Raw genomic sequence first — 27,473 nt, forward strand, 5'->3', positions numbered from 1 at the left:
GCATGAAAGTAACTTTTAATGCTGTACATAACTACCGCTATATTATAAAAGTATTTTACTACTGAATTTTAGTTTTGTGACCCCATGTTAGACTGATAAGAATGAAAACAACATGGTTTGGGGTTTTTTTTCTTAGAAAGAGGCTGCAGCATCTGCTAGCCTTAGTGCTACATGGGATCAGTTGCAGAGGGAGGAAGAACTATGTCGAAGTCGCGTTTAAGCCGACTTGCAGCAATGTCCCAGCTTCAGCTGATCTAGTGAGTAGTAACATTATAGAAAGCCCAGCCTACAGATAAAGGGTCTTTTACAAGTAATGCCACCGGGTGAAATGAACTCCAGGCGTTGTCGTTAACAGCTGTATTAATCTCTTCCTGCATCACTGCTCCTAATATAAACCAAACACCATACAGAGATAGCCTAGAGTAATTATTGTTAATGATCTGAGCCATGTGCCTGACTATACTTACACTGGTGTTACAGTGAGATACAACTAGTAACAGATTAATTACAACATTCCATTTTAACCTTCAAGAGACACATTTTGATCTCTTAAGATTTCAAATAAGTTGTATTACTTTATTATTGGAACAAGAAAAATAATTATTGAAGGACAGAAATAGGAATTGAGTTTATTCCCTAACTAATGGATTTACTTTCAAAAGAAATTTTGCTTTTTAAAAAAACGTATCGTTTGTGAATACTGACAGGAGCTCATTGCTTCAAGTTCAGCACTGCATTATGCGTAGGATAACTGCCAGTTTTCTTCTAATAGGAAAATTCTATAACCTTAATTAGTTACTTAGTAGAATAGGGTTCATTATTTTACAGTGCCTTATAAGTAAAAATCAATCTTGCAAACATGAAATTTCAGGCTTCAAGCAGGTATGCTCATTTTTCTAGCACCTTCCATTCTCTCCACTACCATTCAGAAAGATGTAGTGATGCATAAAGACCCAGCTATCTCTTGCTTTTTCACAAACAAGAAATGGAATGATGGAAAAAACAGGGAGGCTTCAGACACAGAGCCAAAACATAGAAGTGATGAATACAGTGAATTTGTTCAGAGAACATCTTTTAAGAGTCACATGTAGAATCAGAAGCATTCTGACTTTTCAGTTCATGAAGTCACAATTTTGCATGGCTAGTGATTAAATCAAGGTATTTTTCCACACGACTTCTTCATAGCTTCAGCATCCTGGGAATGCCCCTTTAACTAGTAGTTTCTAGATTATCCTGCCTGAGTTTTTATCACAAATGGAAAACTCCCCACTAGGCTGAGGAGTATATAGATGCATAGCACTGTTCTGTCTGGAGGGTGACCGATTCTGCCTGCTGTTTGGAGGGTGACCGATTCTGCCTGCTGTTTGGCTCACTTCCAACTTTCTGTCTTACCATTAGTCAATGCAAAGACCTGATGCTGGACAGAGTTCCCAGAATCAGAACAAGGTGAATACTTGTGTCAGCCTTCACCCTGTTGGCTGATATACTCAACTGCAATCACATATTTGGACCAGGATGGGAAAAAGGAAAAAAATCAAAACTGTCCCAGAAGGGAAGACGTCAATAAGAACAAAATAGATCTATCCCCGTACCACTATGGGCAGGCAGTATTCAACCCAATAGGCAGAAACTTTTCTTTATACTTACAGAACAAGGGCTGCAACATTCAGCCCTTTTAGTCTTTTCCTCCCATAATCTTCAACAAGAGAATAAAGAGTACAGCAAAAGATGCAGGTGTTTCTACCCATGCATGTCATGAGTGTTGACCGGGAGCTAGAGGGGAGAAGCAGAAGCACGGTATAGTGCCCTGAGGCAATCACTCTGTCTTATGGAGGTGTCTGTATCAGAGCTCATCACATGTTCATGGACACCTTTGTCCTTTTTTATTAGAGTTGATAGTTGGAGCAAAGCAGGTAATGGAGAGCTGATGAGGCAAAAAAATGAGATAGAGCGAAATGGAGAAAGTGCAGAAAAACACAAAGTTAGGATACAAACCGGGTTTATAGGAAGCGGAAGAAAAAAATTTAATTCAGGAATAAAACTTTGATGAGCTTCAAAAGGAGAAAATGTAGGCTGCAGAGGAGTATATTGACAGTGTGCTAGATGTCTCTTTTAAGATGAGGTGTTGTCTTTAATGTAAATGCAAAGAAAGAAAATGTAGCAAAGACTAACTATGGAAAGTAAGAAAACTAATAAATGCAACTTCTAGATAGGGAATCAGGCAGGAAATGGATGTGATCAAGATTTAGAATAGGAAATGTGACAGATAAGAGAATTGAGACCTTGTTTCCAGTATCAATTGTTTAGAAATAGGAGGGGTTGTCTCTGTTACCCTGAAATTTCATTGCTTGGATTTGTCATGCATTGTATCAGTCAGTTTTCTCTGGCAAGTAACCATAGTTCTGGCCTGTAGCAGATACCATTAGAAAAGGGTATCAATTTAGGTTAGTTCAAAGTTAGTTTATTTTACTCAATATAAAATTTCCCCGAATGAATTCTTTTTTTGGTTTATGGACTGCTCATCATAACTATGGCTGATGTATGGAGGGAAAAAAAAAAAAAGGAGACATTCCCCTGATCTGAGGAAAGAGCATTGTGCCTAAGAGAAATAACTCAGAAGAATTCATCATAGTACAAAATTACCTATGTATTTCAGATGAGATTATTGTCCTCCTGAGTAACATGTTATTTGCATAGTGGATCTGCAGGTTAGACCTGCTCAGGCAGTAGCATGTTTGTGTGCTTTACATTAACAAAACACTTTCTAAGTTTTACAGTTATGAGTCAGCGTTCACATATTCACTTTACCTTTTTCCTCATCCCTGATGTGTTTCAAGTTTGTATATACTTTTGCCTGGCTCACGCAATGTGGAGAGCCATGAAATTACAAATTGCATGAAACAATTGTTGATTTCATAGGTGTGCAAGCACAGACACAGAGGTCTCCATATATTTATGGGACTGCAGTGCAGCCCCTTATATGTTGTTTGCATTGGTTAAACACTATAAATATTACTTAATCGATAGGCATTTGATGCTTGCTAAGACAGTTGTTACTAAGGGCATAATTCCTACTGACACCTTTGGGAGTTTTAAGTCCAGACAAGGGCTGAAAGATCAGTCTTTAGTCTGCGTTTTCTTGCTGTGTATATTACCAACAGCTGCAACTCTGCAAGGACTTTTGTTTTTAGCTGCAGACATAAATGTATGTGCATAGGTCATTTGGTACAGCACATACAGATTAAACCTTGAAAATATTTCCAAGCTGCGTGAAAATCAGACCAACAGAATTTTTGGTAAGAGATTTGACTTAATTGGAAAGGCTTAAAATAAATGATCATATGATTAAAAAAAGCAAGGATTGCCTGCTATTTGTTGTAACCCCTATTTCTGTAATGCCCCTGTAGCCAGAGACGCAGCTGTTCATTGCTGACATTCTCCCTGCCAGGCATTCCAACTCTCTGAGGTAATGGGCTACAAGCATACGGGCCTTTGCTTTAATTCTTTCAGCGTATCCTTCCGCATGGATAGAGCGAGGGGAACGCCTCCAGGAAAAGAAATTAAATGCACACACACAGAGGCACACAGAGACGGGCGATTTGAAAATATTCCCGAGAACGCACTTTGCGCTCATGCAGTGTAGCGTCACATCAAAGAGGCTGCCTGAATTGCTGGCTGGCACAGGTTTATTTTGTTGTAATATTTTCTTCCACCTCTAGCTCTTTACCCAGTGGAATGATATCCAGAGCAAGTTTTTTGAGACAGGAAGTGAGGAATGTTTTCACTATGAGTGATCTGAGAAGAAGGTGGGCTAGCCGAGATAGCAGCTGTTTCGGGCAAGAGGAACACAGAAAGTCAGTTCCTGAGGAATACAGATGAGATGGCTCCGGGAGAAAAAGTCTTGGAGCGCTGTGGGGTTTTTTTGGATACACGTATGTGAAAGGAAACTCGGTGTCTTTGGATCGCTGCACAAGGTAAGGGGAAAACAGCAGGCACCGTAAAAAAAACAGCGGGTGATCTCTGCTGTGTACCGCAAGACTGAGGAGTTTCAAGCATATTTCCTTTTTGAAAAGTAAAGGCTGTAGAACTGTGCTTCTGGAAGTAGGGGAGGTTTGGGATAGGCACTTATTGCTGCTCTTTTAGTCCAGGAGTCATGTCAAAGATTAACTGGTAAAACAAGGGGAGGGTGGAGTATTCTGATTTTTTGGCTCTCCAAATATTTCTGAAATAAATATATGTATTTTAAGCATTTGAAATAATAGGAATCCTTTTTCACCATCATGTATTGCAGTTTTATTTTGCATGCTGTCATTCACGCAGGCTGTTTAAAAAAATCTTTGTAAAGTAAAATGCTAATTATTGAGGGGGGAGTGGGAGGTATAGGTAAAGGGGAAAGATACCACAGTGCTCAGTAATCATGTGTCAGTCATGGCCATGTTGCTGAAATTCTAATATAACATTTTTGAAACTACATGTTTGTGTTGAAATATAAATGTACAAAGTTTGACCACTAAAGACATTTTTAGCTGCTGCGTGAAAATTCCAGGCTTGCTAAATAAAGGCTTGTTACTGTAGAGGTCATCAGTTGGATTTGTAACTCCTGGTGGTATGTAGTTCCTTTTTGCTAAAGTAGCTTTATAACAATGCAGATGTGTCCGAATTTAAGTAATGCAGAAGGCAAATATGAGAGCACCTAGCATTGCAGAATGCACAGCTGCTGAATAAAAACAGCACAGCTGTGTTTTCAAGAAGTACACATGGCTAGTAGTAGAAGTTACTGAATGATACCTCAGTGTTATTCATCAAACTTGCCTTTATTCTACAATATTTATTATATGTCAGGAATTTTTATTTTATAGTTGGTCTTTTGTGATATGGACTGGAAGTTAGTTACTTAAGTTTTCCTTATTATAAATGTGTTTCAGAAGTAATGAAGATGATGTCAGATATGTACTAAATTAAAATGAAATCATTTAGGGTAAATGCTCAGTAGAGCAGTAAATGCACACAACAGATCATAACCTGAAGAGCGCTCCTGGCATGTTCTGAAAATTCTGCTCTAAACTTCCTATGTTTGCATTGCTGCCTGTCTGCATAGTGAAATAACTGAAAGTTTGAGATTGCCTCATGTCAGCATTAGGTGGTTTGGAAATTTCACCTGTCAGGTCAGCCTCTGGTTAGTGATTTATTTTTTTTTTTTAATACTTTTTTTCCCATGCCCTTAGAATACTTTTCTAAGGGCCCGATGGGGGCATGAAAGTTTGAAAGTCTCTCATATTCAGTGGTACTATGTAAAAACTGAGATTAAAACAGCATTGCACTTCTGACTGCAGCTTTGTAGAAGATGAGTAAGTTGGTTTCTCTCATTGCTGTAGCACCAAAGAAAGCACGTAACTCTGCACAGAATGTATTGGAAAATGGGCCGTGAGGACGTGAGCTGAGGTCAGTCAGACAAAAGTTACTCTGCCAGGAATAAACCCAGTGCGAGATTCTGCTGGCAGTGGGCAGGAAACTAAAAGCTTCTGTCTGTAGAGCATTCCCTGCATGCTGCTCTAGGGGGGCAGGAATTGGAGGATCAAAGTGCAGAGTGAGTAATAAACTGAGGAGTCCCTGTGTATCCCTAAATTTTTCAGGGAAACCTGTTGCTATTCTGCAGCTGCACCCAAAAATAAATTAGTTGGTGTTTGGGTCAGGGTTTTTTTTGATTAAGATTTTAAGTGGTATCTGTTGAGGATGGGGATTGTGTAGGATGGTAGAACTGCTTCCAGATTATTAGGAGTGTGGTCATGAAATATGTTTATGGTTATTCTTTGGAGTAGGGTTGCAAAGATGTCATTGAGGAAAAATGCCGTGCTGCCTCCTCTTTCTCCCCGTTTTAGGCCTGTAGTGCCTTTCTGCCTCCCTTTCTTCTTTGCCGTGCTGCTTACAAGGGAATCGGGAGTCTGATACGAGGCCTTCAACCTAAAGAGTTTGTGGTTGTGTTAAATAACATTAACTTTCTAGGTATGTTTATAAATGTGCAAGTAGTATGTGGCCATCTCTTTGTTTATAGGTATACCTTTGAGTTTAAAAACAGGTGTGCTAGGAAGACTACTTCTTCCAATTCCCCCACTCCAAATAAATGGATGTCTTCGTGTTATTCCTCTCTGGTAATTCTAAGAGTCTTCATAAATCAAATTGTGCGCTACTAATACATACCGGCCTGAAAAAACCGTAGGTGCTTGTTTTCTTTTTCCTTTCAGGCGGCGCGGTGCGCCGCGGCGCTGCCACTAGAGGTCCCCAGGCAGAGCTCTCCAGACCAACGGCGGCTAACAATGAGAGGAAGAAGCGTAGCTTGGCCCCGGGCGGCTCGGCCTCAGACCCGGCCCTCAGGCCCGGTCCGGCCCAGGGGCTGCGGGCAGCGCGGGCCGGGGCGCGGCTGCCGGCTCGGCTCGGCTCGGCTCGGCGCGGGCAGGGCAACGGCCGCCACGCGCACGGCGCTGGCTCCGGCCCGCTGCGTCACCCCACGGCCGCTCAGCCCCGCGCCGGCAGGGCGGAGTAGGCGGGCCCCGGCCCGGGGGTGTTACGCACGGCCGGGGGGCGCATCGCCCCCAGCCCTGGGGCGCGGCGCTGCGAGGGAGGCGGTGCAACCCCCCCCCGCCCCGAGGCGGCGGTGGTGGCGGCGGCTTTATCTCGGGTGTGTGAAGCGCTTTCGCTTCAGTGGTAGCCGCAGTGCCCAGCCTCGCTGTAGCGACTGCTTTCAACACACCTGCTTCCGCCGAAAAAAACCCCTGTATTTACAGAACGTTTTTATTTTGCGTGTCCCACTGAAAACCAGCGCTAGTAAGAGTGACAACTTTTTTAGGCTAGGGTGCATGCGGTACGAAACGCGAGGAGAAAGGCGAAGCTTGCACGTTACGGAGTTGACAGGAGAGGAGGCGCGAAGGTGTTTGCAAGAGGTGGGGAAGCGGGTGGCTGCCTTTAGACTGGGAATAAGTATGTTTTTCAAGGAAAAAATTAGACCATAAATGGTTCTCAGAATCCACATGCTGTCTCGGCGAGGCAAAGCGTAACCAGAAACATCCTACAGCAGCTTAGGTATTAAGAAATAATGGTACAGCTAGCTGTAATTCAGGGAGAATTAGAGGAATTGGATTTTAATTGTCTGGTAGGAAATGGCTAAGGTGTGAGCTTTAATGCCTCTCTTCCTGCCTTTCTTTTTTTTCCCTTAATCGTTTATGGGGCTTGGTTTTGTGTTTAATCCAGCAGATAGCGGCTGAGGCTGCAGGCTGCTCTGAAAAACAAGCCAGATTGCTGGATTTGCGCTTACAGAAAATGGCTTTGTTCAGTATTAGAAATACCTTAGGCAACTCGGACTTCGTAGAGGTATTTCATTTAAATACTGATTTCAGTTTAGAAATACTTATTGCAGCTGCATTTGATTAAGACTCGTTATTCACTTGTGAGGTAAAAAAAAAAAAAAATATCAACTTGCCAAAGACTGGTGTCGTCTGTGGAAAAACCAGAAACTCTGGTGCTTATTTCATTATTTGAATGCGTAACAGCTCTGCATTTTGGAAAAGTAGACTGATTATTTAGATTTAGAAAAAATATACATGTTATTTCCCATGTTACCATTCCCCTTTTAGTCAAAATATTTCTGATTCTTGTATTTATTCTTTCTCTTTTGCTCCTTATTAGGATTCCAGTGGATGCCCCTTCTACTTGTCTCCTGGTGGAAAACTTGATTGTCTTTAATGGATACTGCTGCTGCTGGTTGATCTCTGGAGACTTTACAGCTCCTTACCTTTTGAGAGGAGGTAGCTACTTGTCCCCTCTCAAGGTCCTGGTGGTAGTAGCTTTTTATCAGTAACCACCTCTGGGGGGGAAAAAGAAGATGCCTCTACCTTTTGGGTTAAAATTGAAACGAACTCGGCGTTATACAGTATCTAGCAAGAGTTGCTTGGTGGCTCGTATCCAGCTGCTCAACAATGAATTTGTGGAGTTCACGCTGTCGGTGGAAAGTACAGGCCAGGAAAGTCTGGAAGCAGTGGCTCAGAGGCTTGAATTGCGGGAGGTAAGCAAACTGTTGATTGAAGGCGTGATTTTTGTCTCTGGTGCTAGCTGACCTATGTGGTGAATCCTTACCATTTGGGGCAATCAGTTTATTTACTGGAGCAGCTGTCCTGTGTTCTCCTTGTTTCTTCACCTTCTGGTCTTGATGGGACTTCGATTGCTCCAAAACAGTTGAAAAACTTATGTTACAGAGCTAGGGAATGCCCAAGGGGAGGACGTGTTAGAAGTGGCAGTGAATAGAAGCTTAGAGCGATAAACAAAGCGACTGTTTTTTAAACCTTACAACGCTGAAAATGCTGTTTAAGAAAAACCCACAAAGGAACAAAAAAAAAAATTTCTGCCTAAGCAACATGGTTAAGAATTACTGCAGGACTTGAGACAACTTTTAGCTAAGGATATGAAAGAGAGTGTTATTTGTGTGCATGTATTTTTTTTTTTTCTGATGGATTAGTGCTGTGAAAAGAACCTGAAGCGCAAAATGTGATAAGTGTACCAGTGACCAACTATTTGTATTGCTTGTTCAAATACCACAAACATGTTTGCAGACACTATCTTGGAGCAACAATATAGTCATTTAGATCAAGTGCTGGCCTCATGAGGAAACATGGTTTGTACTAGTTTAGTCTGTATATATTTGTGTAACCTGCCTTTTCCCCCAAAAATTCCTTACTTGGTATTTCGAAGGATCCTTTTGCAACTGAAATTTACTCTTCTCCCACACATTTAGTGATTATTCATATATCTCCTGTATTGAGTGAAATACTTCTTAAATGCTGAGCTGTGAAACATTGTTTATAGAAATCTACATAGATTACCAACATATGAACCAATGTTATTGTTTTATAATTTTGTTGAACACAGGTGGATTTGATTGCAGTAGTTGAATGCTCTTGACCCTGTGTAAATTGACATTTCCCACTAGAGTCTCAAAAGGTTGAGTTCATTTTGTAGCCATTAAACTGTGACAGCATGTGTACTTTCAAGGGGCAGGAGAGAGAAAACTTTTATTACAAGTTCAGTGCTGCTAATATTGCTCTGAAAAAGATGTTTTTGCTCTGTTATGTAGTCTGCCGTATAATGGTGTTTTGAATATGGGATTTAAATACAGGATGAAAACCCTAGACTTAGGTAACCAAAATAAGAGTAATCATGAAAATAATTTTGTTTAATAACTATGATTTTTTTGAAATGTTATTTTTTCATTGTCAAGCAATGGCAACTGCTTATAACTTTGCTCAAATATTGAGCAAATAAATTTAGGACTCAATCATGCAAACATTTATTACTGTACACAGCATGCATTACTGTAGGATTTTCAGTAGGAAATGCTATAGATAGTCAGTTGTTTTCAGATTTTTTTTTTTTCTGTTTTGAGAATAATAAATAGATAAATGAAATAGATGTGAATCCATTAATCTCTAAGTGTTTGTTTACTGCGGTTGTTTTCAGTCCCAATATGCATTCTTGTATATTCACCAAATATTTTTTTTAGTGTACAGTTATTGTGGAAAAATGCAATTCTGTGCAACGGTATGACTTTTTTATCTTGCTCCTTCTAGCAAAGGGAGAATCTAATTACTCTCGTAGCCTTAGTGTTTACTTAGAACACATGAGATATCATATACTTAGAATTCAGTTATTGTTGTGTGAATGGAGTTTGTCAATTTTATCTATCCACTTTCAGTTGTTACTGCTAAGTCAACAGAAGGTAAAGAATTTTAATTATATTTGGTTCGCAAAACACAAAGGCTTTGTCTTCCTGAATGATGACTGCTAGCTTTTATTGAACTAGGCACAGTGTTGGAGATGGCAGTTTTTTTCAGCTATTCTTCATTATCTCTTTCTTTTGAGCTACTCCTAAAAATCTGTTTAAAAAAAAAAAAAATGGCAATTCCCTCAATTAAGAGTCATATATTTGACTAAGGGAGTTGACAGTACACTATTGAACTCTGAGGAGATTCCTTCAGTCATGCATTCTTGCATGGATTATTTTGGCAGGAAAATGTGTTGCAATAAAAGGGAATGGAAAATAAGGATATAAATTACTTTCCAGAGCTTGCATTCAAAAATGTTGTTCTGCCTTTAAATAGATTTGCCAGGCAGATACTGGATCATTCCTGACTGCTTGCTTAGTAGAAAGTTTTCAGAAAGAAAAATTTGCTCAACATTTTGCTTAAATCTGCAAAACCAACATTAGTCCTTGATACTGTAAAATACTAAGTACCTTCTGTAAGATGTTGCATATTGTTAATGCACTAAGCACCCTTAAAGCATGAGTGTGAATTCACGGTGTTAAACGTGAGAGTATGACTGTTTATTTGAATACTGAGACTTCAAGCAGTTATGAAAACCAAGGCATCAGTTTCCGATTACTGTGTATGGGCTACACAGGACATGCGGTTCCCATGCACCTTCAAAATAGCTTGTTGGAGGAGGCATGAGGGGAATCTCTACCTTTTTACACATTCAATGGTAAAATTTAGAAATATCTCTTTCTCTCTGGTGTAGTCTGCAATTACGGAATTTGGACAGTGAATTGAATGGCTTATTTTTAATGCTGTGCCATCTTTTAAGGTATTTAACAGATGGTTATGTAAATGAGTAGTCTTGAAATTATGCTTTGTGTGGCTAAACAGTGGTTTTCTTCTGATTTTCCAATTAGTACTTCTCAATTTCCAAGTTGTATGCTAGTATGGACACATAGTTAGGGTTTAGGAAGTCTTAAGTATGTTGACAATTTTATATTTTTTTACTGAATAGTAGAAAAGTGAAATGAATGCGTTCAACTAAGAAGAACGTCTTCTGGTATTCCCAGAATGTGACTCAATCAGCAGTGAGTATGTAATCCAGCTCTCTGAAACTGAGGAACTGGGGAAAGAAGCCAAAGGGAACAGGGAACTTAAGTTACTTACCCTTTGTAGCGCAGCCTGTGTTTTATCCTGTGAGAGAACTATAACCAAACTTGATTTATGCAAAAAGGTGTATTTGTTGCGGAGAACCATTCTGGAATTACAAGTTTTGAAAAACTGCTGAGAGGTCTGATTGTTAACTACCTTTAAAAGTATGTGCAACACTGCTCATCTTGCATCTAGGGTGTGAGTATACAAATTAAATACTTGAAAATATAGAAATGTTTTTTTTTTTTTTTTTAAATGTTAATACAGCTAGATATCTATAGGATGTTCGGTAGGAGGCGTTACAACTGATTTACCTCTGTTGCTGTATCTTATTTTATTTCTGTTTTCTAATAACACTTCTAAACTAGAACGAAGGGGCAAATTCTGCTCCTGTGTACAAGCAGAGTCTGACTTAACTGCAGATATGTGGTGGAGATTTGGGCCTAAGTACAAGAACTAATGGTAGGGAACTTCTGTGGAGAGTATGTGTTGTGCATGTGCAAGTTCCTGTGTTTGTTTTGGACATGAATAGGAAAGAAGGGATCAAGGCTATCCAGATCCTGAATAACTTCGAAGTTCTGAAACAGTGCTTCAGAAATGCTTGAACTATGCTGGAAAACTTTGCTCTGAATTCTAAAATATCAGCTCTTGTTTGGAGAAACCACAAAAAAAAAACCCCTTTAATTCAGTGTGGTGGTTTCTTAAATGTGTTTTGTATATGTAAAGAGTGTTTTTAAAATAAGATCAAGTGAAACCATAAATATTCTTACATGTATACGTATCAGTAAACATACTGACTGGCAAATAAAAGATGGGCCAAGTCATGGCAGAGGGATCACTAACATAATTATGTTTATGCCTTGTATCAAAGTCTGACAAAATTTTAGCTAATGCTTTGAGAAATAAGAGGAGGAACAGTGCCCACGGTTGAATTGCTATGATTGCCTCTCTGAACCAAATTTTCCTTATAATTAAGAGAGGAGAAATTGTCATGGAGGAATGTATATAAAAATGCAGACCTTCCATGTGTAATCTAATTAATTTAAAAGATGCTACAAACTTGACTTCATCTAAAACATATATTAATTGTAAGTGTGCTGTAATTGTGATTTGGAAACCACAATAAATTGAAGGACAGAGCAGTCGGCCAAAAATCAGTAATTGCCTCTGCAATTATTGTAGTTCTTCCTTTTTCTGAAGGAAAAAAGCTATACACTGAGGTATAGGATTTGCATTCAGTCTTGCTATGCTGAGCAGCAAAAAATTAAGTTTTTTTCCAGGAAAGCAATAGTGGCAATTAGGAAGCTTTGCCCCTGATTTGTTAAGCTTTTTTATAAAGTTAGGCCAGAATTTGAATACACCACTTAATTATATTTTTTCACTATCACAATGTCTGTGAATTGCTGTACAGTTTTATACTAATTTTGACAGAAGAGGTTTTCTTCTGAAGCAAAGACATGAGCTTATTGTTTAGTGTTTTTAGACTACTTTGAAATTTTGCTTTTCCCTGTTGTAAAGCAATCAGAATTTAAGCCTCTGATGAATAGGAATGTGATACTCCTTTTAATGTCAGTGCTGTGTAAAGTGTGAGTCAAAAAGCAGATATGTGTGAGTCCATCCTTCTTGGAGCCTTGGACAGTGGTGGTAAAAAGTAACATAATTAAAAACAAAAAAGTGTTTTTCTACATTTCTTTGTCATGTTGGTAACTGACCTGTTTCTACAAGAGGTTAAAAATGTCTTGGATAGAATGTGTTCTATGCACTATGAAGGTATTGCTCTTTCTCTTGCAAATTAGCCAGTTTACCTTTGTTTAATGTACCGATGAGTAGAATCTGCTTTGCCTGTCAGAAGACCGTTTATTCAAGATATTTGAAAGGTGTAAACCACACTGTATTGTTATTCATGCAATGTTTTAATTTGAATAAATTAGAATATCAGATTACCTTGCAAGGTATTGATTTTGTTTATTTCTTATCCCTGCTGTTTTGCTTTAAGCTATAGTTGACAATTGTTTTGTTTAAATAGCATTTGTGAAACCCACATTGGAGTAGTTAGGAGAAAATAATTGGGGGGGGGGGGGGGGGGATCATTTCATTATGAAAAAACTAAGACTTAAGACTCACTTGTCTCTGTATTTGTATAGCTACCCTGCTAAATACTCCCTCCTGCAGCTACAGTTGACGATCTTGTCAGTATTAGAACAACAAAAATGGTATAACCAAAAGGACCCTAAAGTGAGTAGCTTCAAGATGGGGAAAAGGGAGAGACTTTTATGAGGCTAGCCAGCGGTCCTCCTTTTTCTGCAAGAAGAATTGGTCATGGTAGTATGTAGAGGAGTGCAACTTTCCAGTCAGTGGCTGGTACGTGGCAAGACTCACAGGTTTTTTCTCCACCACTTCCAGGAAGTCTTGGGTCTTGTAGACTGGCCAGTCCAGGCTGCTCCAAATCCTTTCTCCCCTAGAGATTGGGAAGATTTGTGGAGGAGGTTGTCTGCTGTGATAAGAGTGGAGTTTCTGGGGAATTTTCAGGGCCTCTTGTCTCCTTATGTAGTTCTTAACATTGGGTGTAGGGTAAAGCTTTCATGTGGTATCTGGCAGTCGTGCGTAGTACGAGATTATTGACCCAGTTCTCCTGCATGCAGTTTATTTAAACTGTGATATCCTGATGGCAGGAGCTGTTAGACGCAGTGGAGCCCTTGGGCTAACTGGGATTTTATAAGTCCGACTGCAGTGCTTATCCTTCAATAATGAGAAAGTGTTTTCAGCACCCTGTTCAGGGAAGTCTTATGGCTTGTTTTATTTCTATGTACCAATGTAAAAGAGGAAAAGCCTGAAAATATATTTTGATTGCATTCTTCTGTAAACCCTGTTATTGGTTGTTTTTTTTTAATTTCTTGCCTCACATCTTAGGATGGTGATTCCTCAGGTCACTGTACCCTTGAGGCAGGTAGCAGATTGCGTTAATTAGAAGGCACTGTATTAACAATTAGAAAACAATTCTTTCTTCCAGTCTATTTGTAACCTGTGAGATATTCTGTAAGATTTATAATACAGGATATGGAAATTAGCTGGGAAATACATAATTAAATACGTAAGTTCGAAGTAAACTTTGAACACTGCTATGCGTCAGGGGAATGTGTGGTAAAGTCTATTTGTCCTCCCTGCTTCCATCCACAAAAAGTGGTTGGTTTTTTTTCCTTTAGTCTGAGGTTTTATAGAGAATGTGTTGGGTTGTTTTGTTGGGTTGTTTTTTCTTTTTTTTTTTTTTTAAAGATGGCAGTAATAGTGTTGTCTCAAAATCCTAGGGAACATGACTTTTTCTTCATATTATATGGCCAAAGAATGGAAGGCACAGTCGAGTTTGGGGATTATAACGGGTGCTGTTAAGCTCCAGTGAGAAGATTACACACATTTGATATCTGGTATATATATTTGTCATTTCTATTTCATTTCTAGATAGTGTAAACTGTGACCAAAATAGACCCTGAGATTCTATATTAAAACACTTTTTTTTATACTGCTAATCAGAATAACTGATATATACAAATGATGTTTAGATTAGAGCCAAAGTGGAATTATATTAGGGATGAGCCTGATCTATATTAAGGAAAATAAAATGAAATACAGCGGTTAGTTGTAGCTAACAAATATCAGGCAGTTGGTACAGGGAAGAAGGACTATCTCACTGATTCCATTTCACATTATAAAACAGATGAGGAACAGCAAAGTATGCTTAATGTGGAAGATGTGGAAACTGATGAGAATTGTAAGATTTAAAACTCAGTTTTTAATAGGTTTGTAAAATATAGCGCTTTTTTTTTAAAAAGAAAAAAAAAGGTGTTATTTAATTTACATCCAAGAATTTCTCAGTAAGCTGTTTCTCTTTGTCAGCACCAATTCTATGATGACATAGAATCACGTAATAGTTTGAGTTGGAGGGGACCTCTGAGGGTTGCATGGTCCCACCCTCTGCCCAGGAAGGCCAGCTTGGATCAAGTGGCTCAGGGATTGTCTGGGTGAGTTTGGGTGCCTCCAAGGGTAGAGATTTGACACCTTTTTGGGCTACCTGTTCCAGTGTTTGGCTAGTCATCTTGTGAATTTTTTTGCCTGATCTAGTTGGAATTTCCCACATTGCAGCTTGTGCCCAGTGTTTCTCATACTTGCAGTGAGCACTTTCAAGAAGAGGCTGTCTCTGGCTTCTCTATAGCCCACTCTTAGGCAATTGAACTCCACAGTAAGATTTTACTTTAGTCTCTTAAAACTGGTCAGCTGCACTTCTCTGACTGTCATCATACATGATGCCAGAAGATATAATATAGTCACCTGCAGTAATGTAGTTTTGTGGCACTCATACCTGATGAAGTGCCTCTGCTTAGCTTAGGAAGTCTGGTTGACTTCATAGATGAGGTCACTCCACTCCCACCAACTTGTGAGCTGCAATACTGTGTTGGGCTTGTGGTACTTTGGCGTTCTTGATAACTCTTGAACTTTTATGCAGAAATGCTTCCTATTCCTATCCATAGTGACAGAAAGCAGCTATGTAGAAAGTAACTGTGCAGAAATTATATGTTCGTTTTATTTCTATTTGATTTTCTTCAAAGGGGTTGGGTCATGAATAAATCACTAAAATAAATGAACATCAAATTAGTGTTAATCTTAACAGCTTAACATATTTTAAGAATTATGTCATGACATTCTTTTTAGGATTGGATGTTGTCCTGAGCTGCTAATAATAAAATGTTTTAGCAATGAACAAAAATGGATTCTATTTTAATCAGTGCGAATATTCTAGGGTGCATAAGCTCCTCTGAAAACTCACAGGATCAAATTTTGCCCTTGAAGTCAAGTGAAAGGCTTGCATGCAAGTCAGAAGACAGGCTTTGGTCCATAGTGTTTTGCTTGGCTTTCATTTTATTTTTGATAGGGCAGATTGGAGGAGTTTGTAAGGGAAAATACCGCAGCAGAAAAATCTTGTTTAAAGATATGCTGGATTCCAGAGAATATTTTAAAACATGGAAACATTTTTCTTAGTCTGTTGTGTCAGTAACTAATAGGTTCTGTGTGTAGGCAAGAAAACGTGGTCAGTGTTGTAAAGAAACAGACCAGTGCAAGTGATCATCATGCCTTAAAAACAGGCTATACGTTCAGTTTAGACTTCAGGGTGTAGAACCAGGAGTATCTTACATCAGAGAGTTTGAGACAGTGGTGGTGGTAACAGAAGTTTGTGCTCTTTCCTTACCTTTCTGTAAATACACCAAGGCTGCAGGTGAAAGTTATTCAAACAGTTGCTTAGAAGTTTTTGTATACATTTGGGGTTGTGTTTGTGTGGTATCTTTTACAGAAGTCTTTCAACTTCCTTGGTGTGCTTCTGTGGCTCTGTAGCTGTTACCCTTAGGTTTCAGTCTCTGGCTTGGCCTCTGCTGTCACCCAGAAGGTGGTGGTTTGACGTTTCAGATCTCGCTCAGCCCAGGGCTGGTGCGGTTGACCTGTTGGGCAGGAGGGCTGGGCCAGCATGGCAGGCTTTCTTTTTTGAGCCCTTTCTACTAAGTGAGATCAAGTAGCTCATGGCATATAGTTCAACTTTAACTGCTGGGTTTGTGGGTGGTTTTTTGGTCCTCTAGTTTACTCGCTGTCTTGCATTTTATATACGTTAATATTTATAACACTCAGAAGTTACAGAATGTCAGCATCACAGTCCGACTGTGGCTCCTGTGACTGTGCACATGATGTTAACAGTCTTATAATGAAAGACAAATACAACTTTTTACATGCATTCCTTTCCTCATTCAGTCTGCAGGAAGGATTGAAGAGTAGTCATTTGGTACATTTTGTCCTTTTCAATGTGTGATGTTGCCGTGAAGATAATATTTCTTTCTTAATGGAGTTTGTGTGGTACTACTGTTATAATTCCTAATATCTTACGGGATCTTAAGATACTGTCTTCTCAATATCCTTGTGGGGTGGCAGAGGTTGCCACACACTGTATCCAATGGTTGGGGGATTGAAGCACAGAAATAAAAGCAAATGTTGTCTAAGGTATCAGCAAATATTGTGCGCCTGGACTGAGAAATTTAGAAAACAGTGTTGTTTATTGTATTTGTATTCAGAGCCACATTCCTTTTGTCCCCTTGAAACTGGAAGTATTTATGACTTCTTAAATTCGACTCTTGGCTTTTGGAATTCAGAAGTGAGGAGCACACAGTGTCCACCTGTGAAAAACTGGTTTGTAGGATTTGCTTTACAAGAGAATTCTGTTTCTGATGTGGGAATACAGTCTGTTTCTCTATGCTGATTTTTAAACTTTCCCAACCATGAAACTGTTTTGTTTGTATCAGCATTCTGCCTTTTCTGCAGATATCTTCCACTATACTGAAACACTGCTTTTTTCTTCTATGAACAGTTCTAATTCAATTTAATTTTTGTATTACAGCCTGCCTTTCTATCAAATAGGACCAGAGTTGTCTTAGAGTTTGCAGAAGGGATTTTAATTAAGGTTAAGTAGGCAGACTTCATCCTAACGTTTTTCTTATCTTCTGAATACTGATTTTGAAATTACATGGTAACAGTAATTTTAATTTAGAGGATTTTTTTTTTTTTTTTAGACATTGGGGAAAAAAACCACCACCAGCAATCACTTAAAACTGTTGATGCCAATTTAGAGAGTGGTAAAAGAAGTACATTTTGCCAGTATGCAACATCAAAGGAACATTATGCTTTAGAATTGGCTCTAATTTCCCAGTTCTGCTAATTTCTCAGAGAAAATGCTTTTATGGAATAGTTGGTTTTATTAATTTAATGCTACACCTTGACTTTTGTGCCCCAAATTACTTACCGATCTGTGCCGATATAGAGCGTTGACTTCACTGCTGTCCTTGGAAGTTTGGGATGTAGCAAACCTGCCCATGCCATGGTTGTTACATGCATAGTCAGCCTGTCAGAGCTGTAAGGGATAGCTAGAATCCCGTGAGTGTAGACTCTTCGTCCTCTTTAGACTATAAACTAAGAAGATGTACGTATATGAATTTTCAGCTGTGTATATAGGCGAGTTTTCACAGGAAAGTACTAAAGTGGCCTTTCTCTACTACCAGCTGTCGCTCCCCAATGAATTTCAAATCTGTGCTCCAAAGCATCAAAATGCTAGAGCTTCTGAGGAAACAACAGTAAATACTTTGTTTGCTAGGTAGACAATTTTTCCAAGTTGACTTAATTCACAGGAATTATTGATGTAAAAAAATCACTATGATGAATAGTCCTTTGTTTTATAAAACTTCATCCTTAATAGCATTATTTTTTATAAGTTAAAAACATCTGAAAATATATAAAGAAAAGTGTTGGATTAAAGGTGTTGGTATTTCTGCTGTTTCAACATATAATGTGTATGTAGCAAGGACTTGGAGAATTTCCATGTAAATGCCTACAGACATAATTGGTAATTAGTAGCATTCCCTTATCTCCCTCCCTCAATTAAAAAACTTGTGATTTCTAGTTTTGCTGTGATAATGACATGAATATTTTCTAGTCCACGTCTGTTTGCTGGTCTGGAACTGAATGAAGTAAGTACTGCAGGAGCAGATTTTAATCAGTTTAAACATAGTGGAGAAATTTAAATTTGAATGAGTGGCTCTGCAGTGTGGATTTAGAACTGTACTGTGGAGTGATAGAAAAATATTCTCATCCAGACTCCTTCTCAGAGGAGATCTGATCAAAGTTAGATTGTGTTGCTCAAGATGTTGTCCAGTGGGATTTTGACATTGGAGGGATGGACATCCCTCAGCCTTTTGGTGCAATCTGTTCCAGTGCATATTGTATTTTGTGTTTTGGCTTGGTCAAGAGTTGCCTGCTCAGGCAAGGTAGCTTGCTGCTGTGTCTGATCATTTTCTTGGTCATGGGATGAGCCATACATGTGCTTTAATGAGCTTGTCTTGGACTGAGCAGCTGTCCTGTGCTCTTTTGTCCTTCAGCATCCCATGTGAGCCTGCCTGTCAGTTCCCCTGAGAAGCCATAGACTGTTCTCCTGCTGTCCAATGTCATTTTCTATTTGCCTTCCTTGCTTCCCTTAGTTTTCCTGTCACACGTAAGTGCTTATGACTAACATCTGTGAGTTGCCACAACAGGCTCAGGGACTGTTTGCAAATAAAGAGTAGGTTTGATGATGTTTTAGGTGAGGGCCCTTATGTATGTGAATTGCTTATCTGGAAGTAATGTCTCCTTTTGATATTAAATGTCTCTCCAGTTCTGTAAGTTTTCAATAACCCATAGCCTTAGTCAGTGTTTTAAAACCTTGTCATCATTTAACCCCAGCCAGCAGCTCAACCCTACATAACCGCTCGCTCAGTCTCCCCTGGTGGGATGGGGGAGAGAATTGGAAGAGTAAAAGTGAGAAAACTTGTGGGTTGAGATACAGACAGTTTAATAGGTAAAGCAAAAGCCGCGCACACAAGCAAAGCAAAACAAGGAATTCATTCACCACTCCCCATCGGCAGGCAGGTGTTCAGCCATCTACAGGAAAGCAGTGCTCCATCACTCGTAACGCTTACTTGGGGAGACAAATGCCATCACTCCGAACATCCCCCCCTTTCTTCTTCTTCCCCCAGGTTTATATGCTGAGCATGACATCATATGGTCTGGAATACCCCTGTGGTCAGTTGGGGTCAGCTGTCCCAGCTGTGTCCCCTCCCAACTTCTTGTGCACCCCCAGCCTCCTCGCTGGTGAGGTGGGGTGAGGAGCAGAAAAGGCCTTGACTCTGTGTAAGTCCCGCTCAGCAGTAAGGAAAACATCCCTGTGTTACCAACACTGTTTCCAGCACAAATCCAAAAGGTAGTCCCATACTAGCTACTATGAAGAAAATGAACTCTATCCCAGCCAAAGCCAGCACAAACATTTATTTCTAAGTAGCAAGGCTTTCATACAATGTATTTTATCTAATATTGCAATACTAACTTTTTTCATCATTGAAATGTCTCTTTTTCAGATTACATATTTCAGTCTGTGGTATTATAATAAACAGAATCAGCGCAGATGGGTAGATTTGGACAAGCCTCTGAAAAAGCAGCTGGACAAATATGCCTTGGAGCCAACTGTGTATTTTGGAGTAGTGTTCTACGTGCCTACTGTTTCTCAGCTTCAGCAGGAGATTACCAGGTAAACTTCATACATGTGTCTGTAATTTTGCTTTCAGCATTCTGAAATGTATGGTTTATTTAAAAATTGTCTGCTTCCCTGCCCCACCTCTAGAGAAATGGAAATTATTACTTCAGGCAGAGTTTATGTTCAAACTATGTATTTATTTCCCTTTTGAATATTTAAAATATGTGATAAACTAAGCAACTAACTTTTTGGTGATCTTAGGAATCTATTCAAACCTGTTTTCAGTAATGGGCATACTTGCATGGTCAGACTTTTAATTGTTTTAGTCTCTTCATGTTTGTCTCTTTTTTTTGTTTGTTTGGTTTTTTGTTTTGAAGGGCCACATGTTGCTTTCAGGGATGTCCGTCCTGCACAAAGCACATGCAGATTTTTTTGAGCTGCGCTTTCCTTTATTTTGCTTTCAATACTTTCTGTACTTTCAGTACAGTGCATTGGCAAACTGCAGGCTAAGCTTCAGCTGGTGATTTTTTTGTGTATCACTGGGCAATGAAGACAGATGTAAGCTTTGATATCATATATCCATTTCTACTGTGAATCCGGGGAACATCACATAAGTGGTGCTGACTGCAGGGGAAAAGTAAAATTGAGCATATATACTGACCAGTTATTCCTATGGGCCTATACCTTGGCTTCTAGTGTCTTAATGTATATAGTTGTTCTGATATAATTTTTAACAGGCAAGTAAGTACAAAACCAGTAACTGGATTAGAAACATATATTTGTTATTTCAAAAAATATGTGCTTGCATTAGTTAACCCATTTAAGCTGGTAACTTCAAGTTGGCCCTGCTTTTGAGTGGGGAGTTGAACCAGATGATCGCTTGGAGATCCTTTCCAGCTTAATTTATTCTGTGGTTACATGAAACTGTCCTTATATACTCTGGTGCTAAAATACCTTGACAGAGACCTTTCCCTCTAATTGTAGTGTGAAAGATTTTCAGGGAGATAAGCCTCTTGGTGCAGACACTGCTGCTGTAATGTATTGCTCAATGCTTGGTCGCTTTAGTTTTTGTTTTGTGTGTAATTTCTGTAAGATTATTTTCTTTCTGAATACTCTGAAGTTTTGTGCTTTTCCTCAGGAATTTTACTGACTTAAAAAGTAATTCTAGTGGTCTTTTTTTTTTTTTTTTTTTTATAATCAATCTTTGGCTCAGATTCTGTGCTTGTTGGTGTACTAGGATGCATCAGAGTAAGATAAATGTCATGGTGTTGCATTGAAGAGCTAAATTGCCTGAAAAACCTTGAATATTCTTCTCTGGCATATATTGAAAGAATATGATGTTTATGCTGGAGCTGTAACAGCAATTTTGCGGTTTGCTGCCACGTAGAAAGCAGGAATTTATGTGCCAGCCTTATACTGAAGTTCTAGAGGATGGTACTTGCTTTGATGTACGATAGTGAGAGTCTGGATTAGTTTCAGAAATCTGTGGATTTTTTTCATGCCTTTTCAATATAAATGAGATTGAGCAAGTTTAAGTAAATCGCATGTTTAATGTATACCAGGAAATGGAAATGTCATAGACAAAAGAGATGGTATTTGTACTATCGTGAGGTGGTGTCAAGGTTCTTCATCTGTATGTTTACTTTTCCTAGCGGTTCTATGGACAGAGCTTATGTTCTACTGCTTGACTGGGAAGATTTATTTTCCCAAATGCCTTGATATGCGGTGGCTTTTTCCTTTCCTTGTTTTTTTAAGGCCTGGGTTTAGTCCCAGCTGTTCTTGTGTGTGCTGTATAAGCATATTATCTACTGTCATATGGCATATTATTTTTTTGTGGTAGGATCCAGAAGAGTCTAAACAATATTTATAAAATGTCACTGTATTTAACAGGCTGTTAAATAGTGAGGGAAGAGAGCCATCTTGTAGCCTGATAAAAATCTGTGTGTTTACCTGACCTTTGTAATTACTGAATGAATTGCAGCACATGCTTCCATGTTCTCAGTATTAAAGCCTTACTTCACAGGAGTTAATATACAGTATGGGGAAGTTAAGTTTTTAAAACTAGACTTACAGAAGACAAATGCCCTTCTTGGCAAATCTGTGTAGCTATAATGGTATTTTTCAGTTTTGAGGTGTTTTGGGCTCAAGATAGGGTGTTCCATGGATGGCTGAAAGGGGCACAAGAATTAAAGAAAACAGTGATTCGGATTGTGGACAAATGGTACAGCTTGTAGTGGTTGCATGTACAAGAGAGATAACCCAGGAAAAGGTCAGATTAAAGGGAAAAAAATGGTGCCTTGAAAGTGAGAACAAAACGTACTCAGAAGTTGTAATGCAGAAATGAAAGTCACTGTTGTGATTGAAGGGTTGTGCAATGTTGAATCTATTGGAAGAGAATGCAGCAATACAGCAGCAGTGTATTGAACATTGTAAAGAGGAGATAATAAGAATATTAAGGAAAGAAGAGGTAAAAAAAATTCTGAGAGTATGGTGGTAGATAGAAATTGTGGAGATTCTTTTATTTTAAAAGGTAACAGTATTTGATTCTGCAGTGATATTTGAAAGCTAAGGGAGGAGTTAACAACGACCATGAAGTAGTGGGTCTGAATGATGAGGAAGACTACCCTCCATACAAACCAGGGAATGCAGAGAGGAATAGGAGATGCAGGCATATTCATCTGCACTCTCTTTAAATTAAGAAGCCCACACTAGCTTTTTCTTTTTTTTCCCATGTAGGTATCAGTATTATTTGCAATTAAAGAAAGATATCTTGGAGGGCAACATTCCTTGCACACTGGAACAAGCAATACATCTGGCTGGTTTAGCTGTTCAGGGTAAGTAAGGCAATTGTGCCAGTTAGCTAATGTTGCATTAGAAACTTTGGTGAGATATTTTCTATTGCATGTTTTCTATTTATTGCTCAAAGACCCAATTCAGTAAGTTATGAAAGGCTTGCTCCTTAGAACTTTGTCATATGGGCTGAGGAGGTGGAGCAGTAGGATCAGTGGTCCCAAACTTGCTGGTATTTCTGTGCAGTCCGCAGAGGTGTGCCTGGGTATCTAACATGTATTTTCAGGAGTTGGGTTTGAACTGGACATTGGAGTTCCTTTGGGGGCAACGGCTTTAGTTATCTGCTTACATCGACAGACCTTTCATCCGTTTCTGTTAATGAAGACTCTTTATTCTGACATGGTAACAAGGGAAAGAGACATGTTTTAATAAATAAGCAAATTTGAGTGTACAGTAGTACTTGTATCTCCGCTTTTTCTCCCAAATATCTGAACACCTATGATTATTTCAAGTTAGTATGCAAGACTGTTAACGATTCCTGTGTTCAAATCACTCCTGAAGACCCATTTCTGTGATATCTACGTGAAAATGGCTGCTTTATTTTTCCTAACTGGGGTCATGTGGGATAGAGTATAGACCAGAAAACCACCAGTCTTACGTCTGCCTGCACTGATTATGTCTGGTGTTCCCTGCTAACATGCTTGTTTGATCTTAAATCTCTCAAAATAAAAGTTTTTAATGGCAACAGCTTTGTTTAGTATGTTTGTATATTGCTTCACAGTGAATGTCACTCCAGTATATCTAACAGCAATTGTAAATCTGCCAAATTTGAAAGGGACTTAAAATCATTGGCAGTACATACAACTTAAGGTTTTTTTGCCTTTTAAAATTACATGTGTTGGTAGTATCACATTAAAGACGATGATTATGCTTTTTGAGAATGTGGTTACTAGTGGAGTACGGTGAATTATACTAGTGCCTTGTTTATGTAACAGTGAATCTGTTTAATCCAAGCCGGGATTTAATGGTCTTCAACTGACAAAATCTTGCTTTGTTATTTTCATATCTTTGGACAGTGTAAATGTCTCTCTGCTCAGTGAGTTGTTTATAGAAATCTTTCAATATAATCCTCTTTCCAGATGGAAAATATTTATCCTTTCAGCTTTCACATTCCTTTTTCAGTCTGGTATAAAGGAGAAACTGTATATGTTGCTAACAGTGAAAAAACAATTCAGAAAAAATGCAGGTTCTAAAATAATGTGCTCCGATGACTAAAGTAGCTTATACCAGGTAGGTTAGTTAATTTTAGCTGGTGAATGAAGAGAAGCAGTTGTTTGCTGTTTCGAGTGAACTGGTTTCAAGAATGATCTGTATTTGAAATAATTACAATAGGCTAATTCTAAACACTGCTTTACCTCAAGTGCTGTGTTGGTATAGCATGTCACAAGTTCTCCCCTTTCATCATAAATAACTTGCATATTAATTGTTAATGCTTAATACAAATTTGGTTCCTAAATGTCTCTAAAATTATACTATTATGGACAAGGATCTGTGGTAATGTAAATAGGGTCTGTATACTTGGGGATTGTGTTTATTTTTTTGGGAGCAGCCATTCCGTACAGACTGCTGTTCCACAGTTTCTCCTGTGAGACTGGTACATAACTTTTCCAATTTAGACTGTTCTATTCCTCTCCTTTGAAATGCTGGCTAGTTTTTTCCTGGAAACAGAAAAAGAGGTAAATTCCTTGGGATGCCCTTTGGCATGACATAAAATCAAAACTGTTATTAAAGTCAAAACTGTTATTAAGTCCCTTCTGAGCATGCCCCTGAGTCTGGGAAGGCTTCTAGGTCTGACTTTCTGCATGCCTGGGTGCAGGGAGCTGTGGAAGTCTTGAGAGGGGAAGGGTGCTATAGCTGCTCTGTGCAGTGTTTGAGTCCAGCTGCAAGTTAGAGCAGTCTACCAGTGCTATACTGCAGGTAATTAAGTATCTGACAGGAGGGAGTGAAGATGGAGCCAGACTCTTCTTAGGCAATGGGCACAAATTGAAATACAGGAAATTTCGTCTAAACCTAATAAAAGTTTTCTGTTGGGAGAGTGGTGAAACACTGGAACAGGTTGTCCAGAGAGGTTGTAAAGTCTCCATCCTTTGTAGTCAAAACTTGACCGGAGAAGACTCTGAGACAGTCTGCTATAGCTGACCCTGCTTAGGACTAGATCTCCAGAGGCCCCTTCCAACTTCAACCATTCTGTGATTAAAAACCAAACAAATAAAAACCGCAAGGAACTAAGGAACTTGGAGCAACACTTTGATTGTTTTATCATTTCTTCTCCTTTCCTACCCACAAGGAGTGTTACCAATTTTTCTGAACAAGGTAGAAAGATGGGATGTGTTTTTATTTTTACTCTTCATAAATATTACTGGTTAGTTTGTTCCATTGTTTTACTTTCAGATCGTAGTTCAATAGGATGGAGATTTGCTACTTGGAGATCCTGCTGCAATTAATCGGGTATTGAATCATTTTGTTGCAAATTTTTGAATCCAAGAATTTTTTATTTTTTAGCTGATTTTGGAGACTATGATCAGTATGAATCTCAGGAGTTTCTACAAAGATTTGCTTTGTTTCCAGTGGTAAGTATTTACTTTAAATTGATACATTAAAATTCTTAAATTGATAAATATAAATTTAAATCTTTCTTTAGATTGGTAAATGCAAATCATTATTAAAGACTCCATGATCCATCTATCTGACTGCTCCCTAGACTGTCAAATTCAGTAGAGGTTTCCTTTGAGACTGGAGTGAGATACGATACCCTATATTACACAGAAGCAAAGACATTGCAAGATCTTTTCACTTTTTTTATATATTACACTGAAAAGAAGGTTGGGGTGGAGATGGGAAAGTGAGTAAAACCACTTCAAAACAGTGTTTGTGCTTTTTGGTTTTATCTGTGTGCATATTACAGCATCTAAAGTCCAAGACTAGAGTGGAGGGTTGATTTGCCTGCGTAAAGAGACTATAACCATTTAATTTTGCAGAATTTTTTTTATTTCATTCTATAAACACTATCTTGCCTTAAGGGTTGGCTACAAGAAGAAAAAATATTGGAAGAAGCAACACAGAAAGTTGCCTTGCTACATCAGAAGTACAGGTAAAACTTCCTAAAACTCTTTATTGCTTAATTTTGATGTGATTGCTACAGTAGCTCAGGAAGTTGGGAATCTCAGAAGGCAGTTGGCTAATTTCACCTCCCATTTAAATGAGTTTTTCACTGATACCTCTGCATTAAAATTACAAGAGATTTTGCTGAATGAAAGTGAAAAGAGAACAGAATGACTGATAAAATAAGAGGATTCTGCTTGAAAATTAAGAATACAGGACACAATTAAATAGTGTGACTTCACCTGTATAATGTTTCTGAAACTTGTTTACATGAAGTTGTGACCCCAGTAAGGATGTTTCTTGATAAACAACGTTGGCAGGTACTGAGGGCAGTGGAAATTTAGAGGCAGTCGCTGTGCCAGAATGCTTATGATCTTAAGTAAAAGGTAGCTAAGATGCAGTTGTCCAAGACAAAGGAAAGTTCTCTGTTGTCAGTTCATCAGTGAGAAATACTAATTACTTCTCCTGTATTGTTTTAAAACAAGCATTTGAAAATTTCAAATCAATTTATCTTTGAAATGCTTTCCTAACAAGACTGCATGGTTAAGGTTCAGCAAAGAAAACTTGATGTGCATGACATTAGAAAAAGTAAAGAAACAGAGAGATTGATGATTGAAGAAGTATTGAGAGACATAAGAATGAGCATGACAGCATTTTGCAGGTAGAGATAATGTCTTTTATGAGATCAACTGAGGTAGATAGGGAACCATAAGCTTTTAATCCTTGTGACACTACTGCAAGTCTGTGAGAAAACTGTCTTTGCCACTTGGTCTAGTTAAAAAAAAATACTACCTTTACCTACAGATCTTGTCCTTCTCTTGTTTTCAAACCATTACAGTTAAAACTCTGTCAGCATTTAGAAAACGAGACTCTCTTTCCTGAAATGTGAAGCATCAAACTTCATATTGGTCCTAAACATGTATACTGCAGTAGGAGAAATACACATCTTGAACACGTGTGCCAGAATAATCATTCTGATAAAGTGAGAAAATATGGTGGCAATGATGGATTTGAAGAAGAATGTGATAATTGTCTGCCATTAGCAGAGATGATAATTTTAACTGGTCTTTGTAGCCATTTACCCCTAGAGATGCCTGAGAGAAAGAAGTTACTAGAATCGGCGTAAAGGCTGAGACAAATATATCAGCCATTGGTACAGAGGAAAACAGCATGATTTGATGGTTGCCTGGATGTCTTGGGGATGCTTTTCAAGCTTTGACTGTGTCAGAGTAAAACAAAGATGATTTTTTTTCTTACTGAGAGTACTAGCTGATCGTTGTTTTCATTTGTAGAGGCCTTACTCCTCCTGACGCCGAAATGTTATATATGCAAGAAGTAGAGAGAATGGAGGGCTATGGTGAAGAGACCTATCCTGCAAAGGTAAACAGGGCTTTGATCTTTGTCTCAGTTGCTTTTTTTCCCTATTTAAAAAAGATTTACTTCCTCCCAAAAATAAATAAAACCCAAAAACCACACCACCC

At 38.7% G+C, this 27,473-nt stretch overlaps 1 protein-coding gene across 9 annotated transcripts in view; it reads left to right on the plus strand.

Annotated features, from left to right (window-relative positions):
• The first annotated feature begins 3,544 nt into the window (after positions 1 to 3,544).
• Positions 3,545 to 27,473, plus strand: part of PTPN21 (protein tyrosine phosphatase non-receptor type 21) — a 49,116-nt gene continuing 25,187 nt past the window's right edge. For 2 of the 9 annotated variants that reach the window (XM_029996330.2, XM_041118981.1), the window contains exons 1-9: positions 3,545 to 3,974; positions 5,880 to 6,003; positions 7,249 to 7,365; positions 7,681 to 8,056; positions 19,925 to 20,094; positions 22,777 to 22,874; positions 25,393 to 25,460; positions 25,911 to 25,981; positions 27,285 to 27,372. In XM_029996330.2, the coding sequence (XP_029852190.1) occupies positions 7,877 to 8,056; positions 19,925 to 20,094; positions 22,777 to 22,874; positions 25,393 to 25,460; positions 25,911 to 25,981; positions 27,285 to 27,372 (675 nt within the window). In that variant the 5' untranslated portion in view covers positions 3,545 to 3,974; positions 5,880 to 6,003; positions 7,249 to 7,365; positions 7,681 to 7,876. Of the gene's footprint in view, positions 3,975 to 5,879; positions 6,004 to 6,674; positions 6,939 to 6,969; positions 7,078 to 7,248; positions 7,366 to 7,680; positions 8,057 to 19,924; positions 20,095 to 22,776; positions 22,875 to 25,392; positions 25,461 to 25,910; positions 25,982 to 27,284; positions 27,373 to 27,473 lie in introns of those variants that run through there. The other 7 variants (XM_029996346.2, XM_029996351.2, XM_029996360.2 and 4 more) reach the window with 7 other exon arrangements.

The sequence above is a fragment of the Aquila chrysaetos genome, chromosome 2, assembly GCF_900496995.4.
Source record: "Aquila chrysaetos chrysaetos chromosome 2, bAquChr1.4, whole genome shotgun sequence".
In the NCBI taxonomy this organism is placed as follows: Eukaryota; Metazoa; Chordata; class Aves; order Accipitriformes; family Accipitridae; genus Aquila; species Aquila chrysaetos.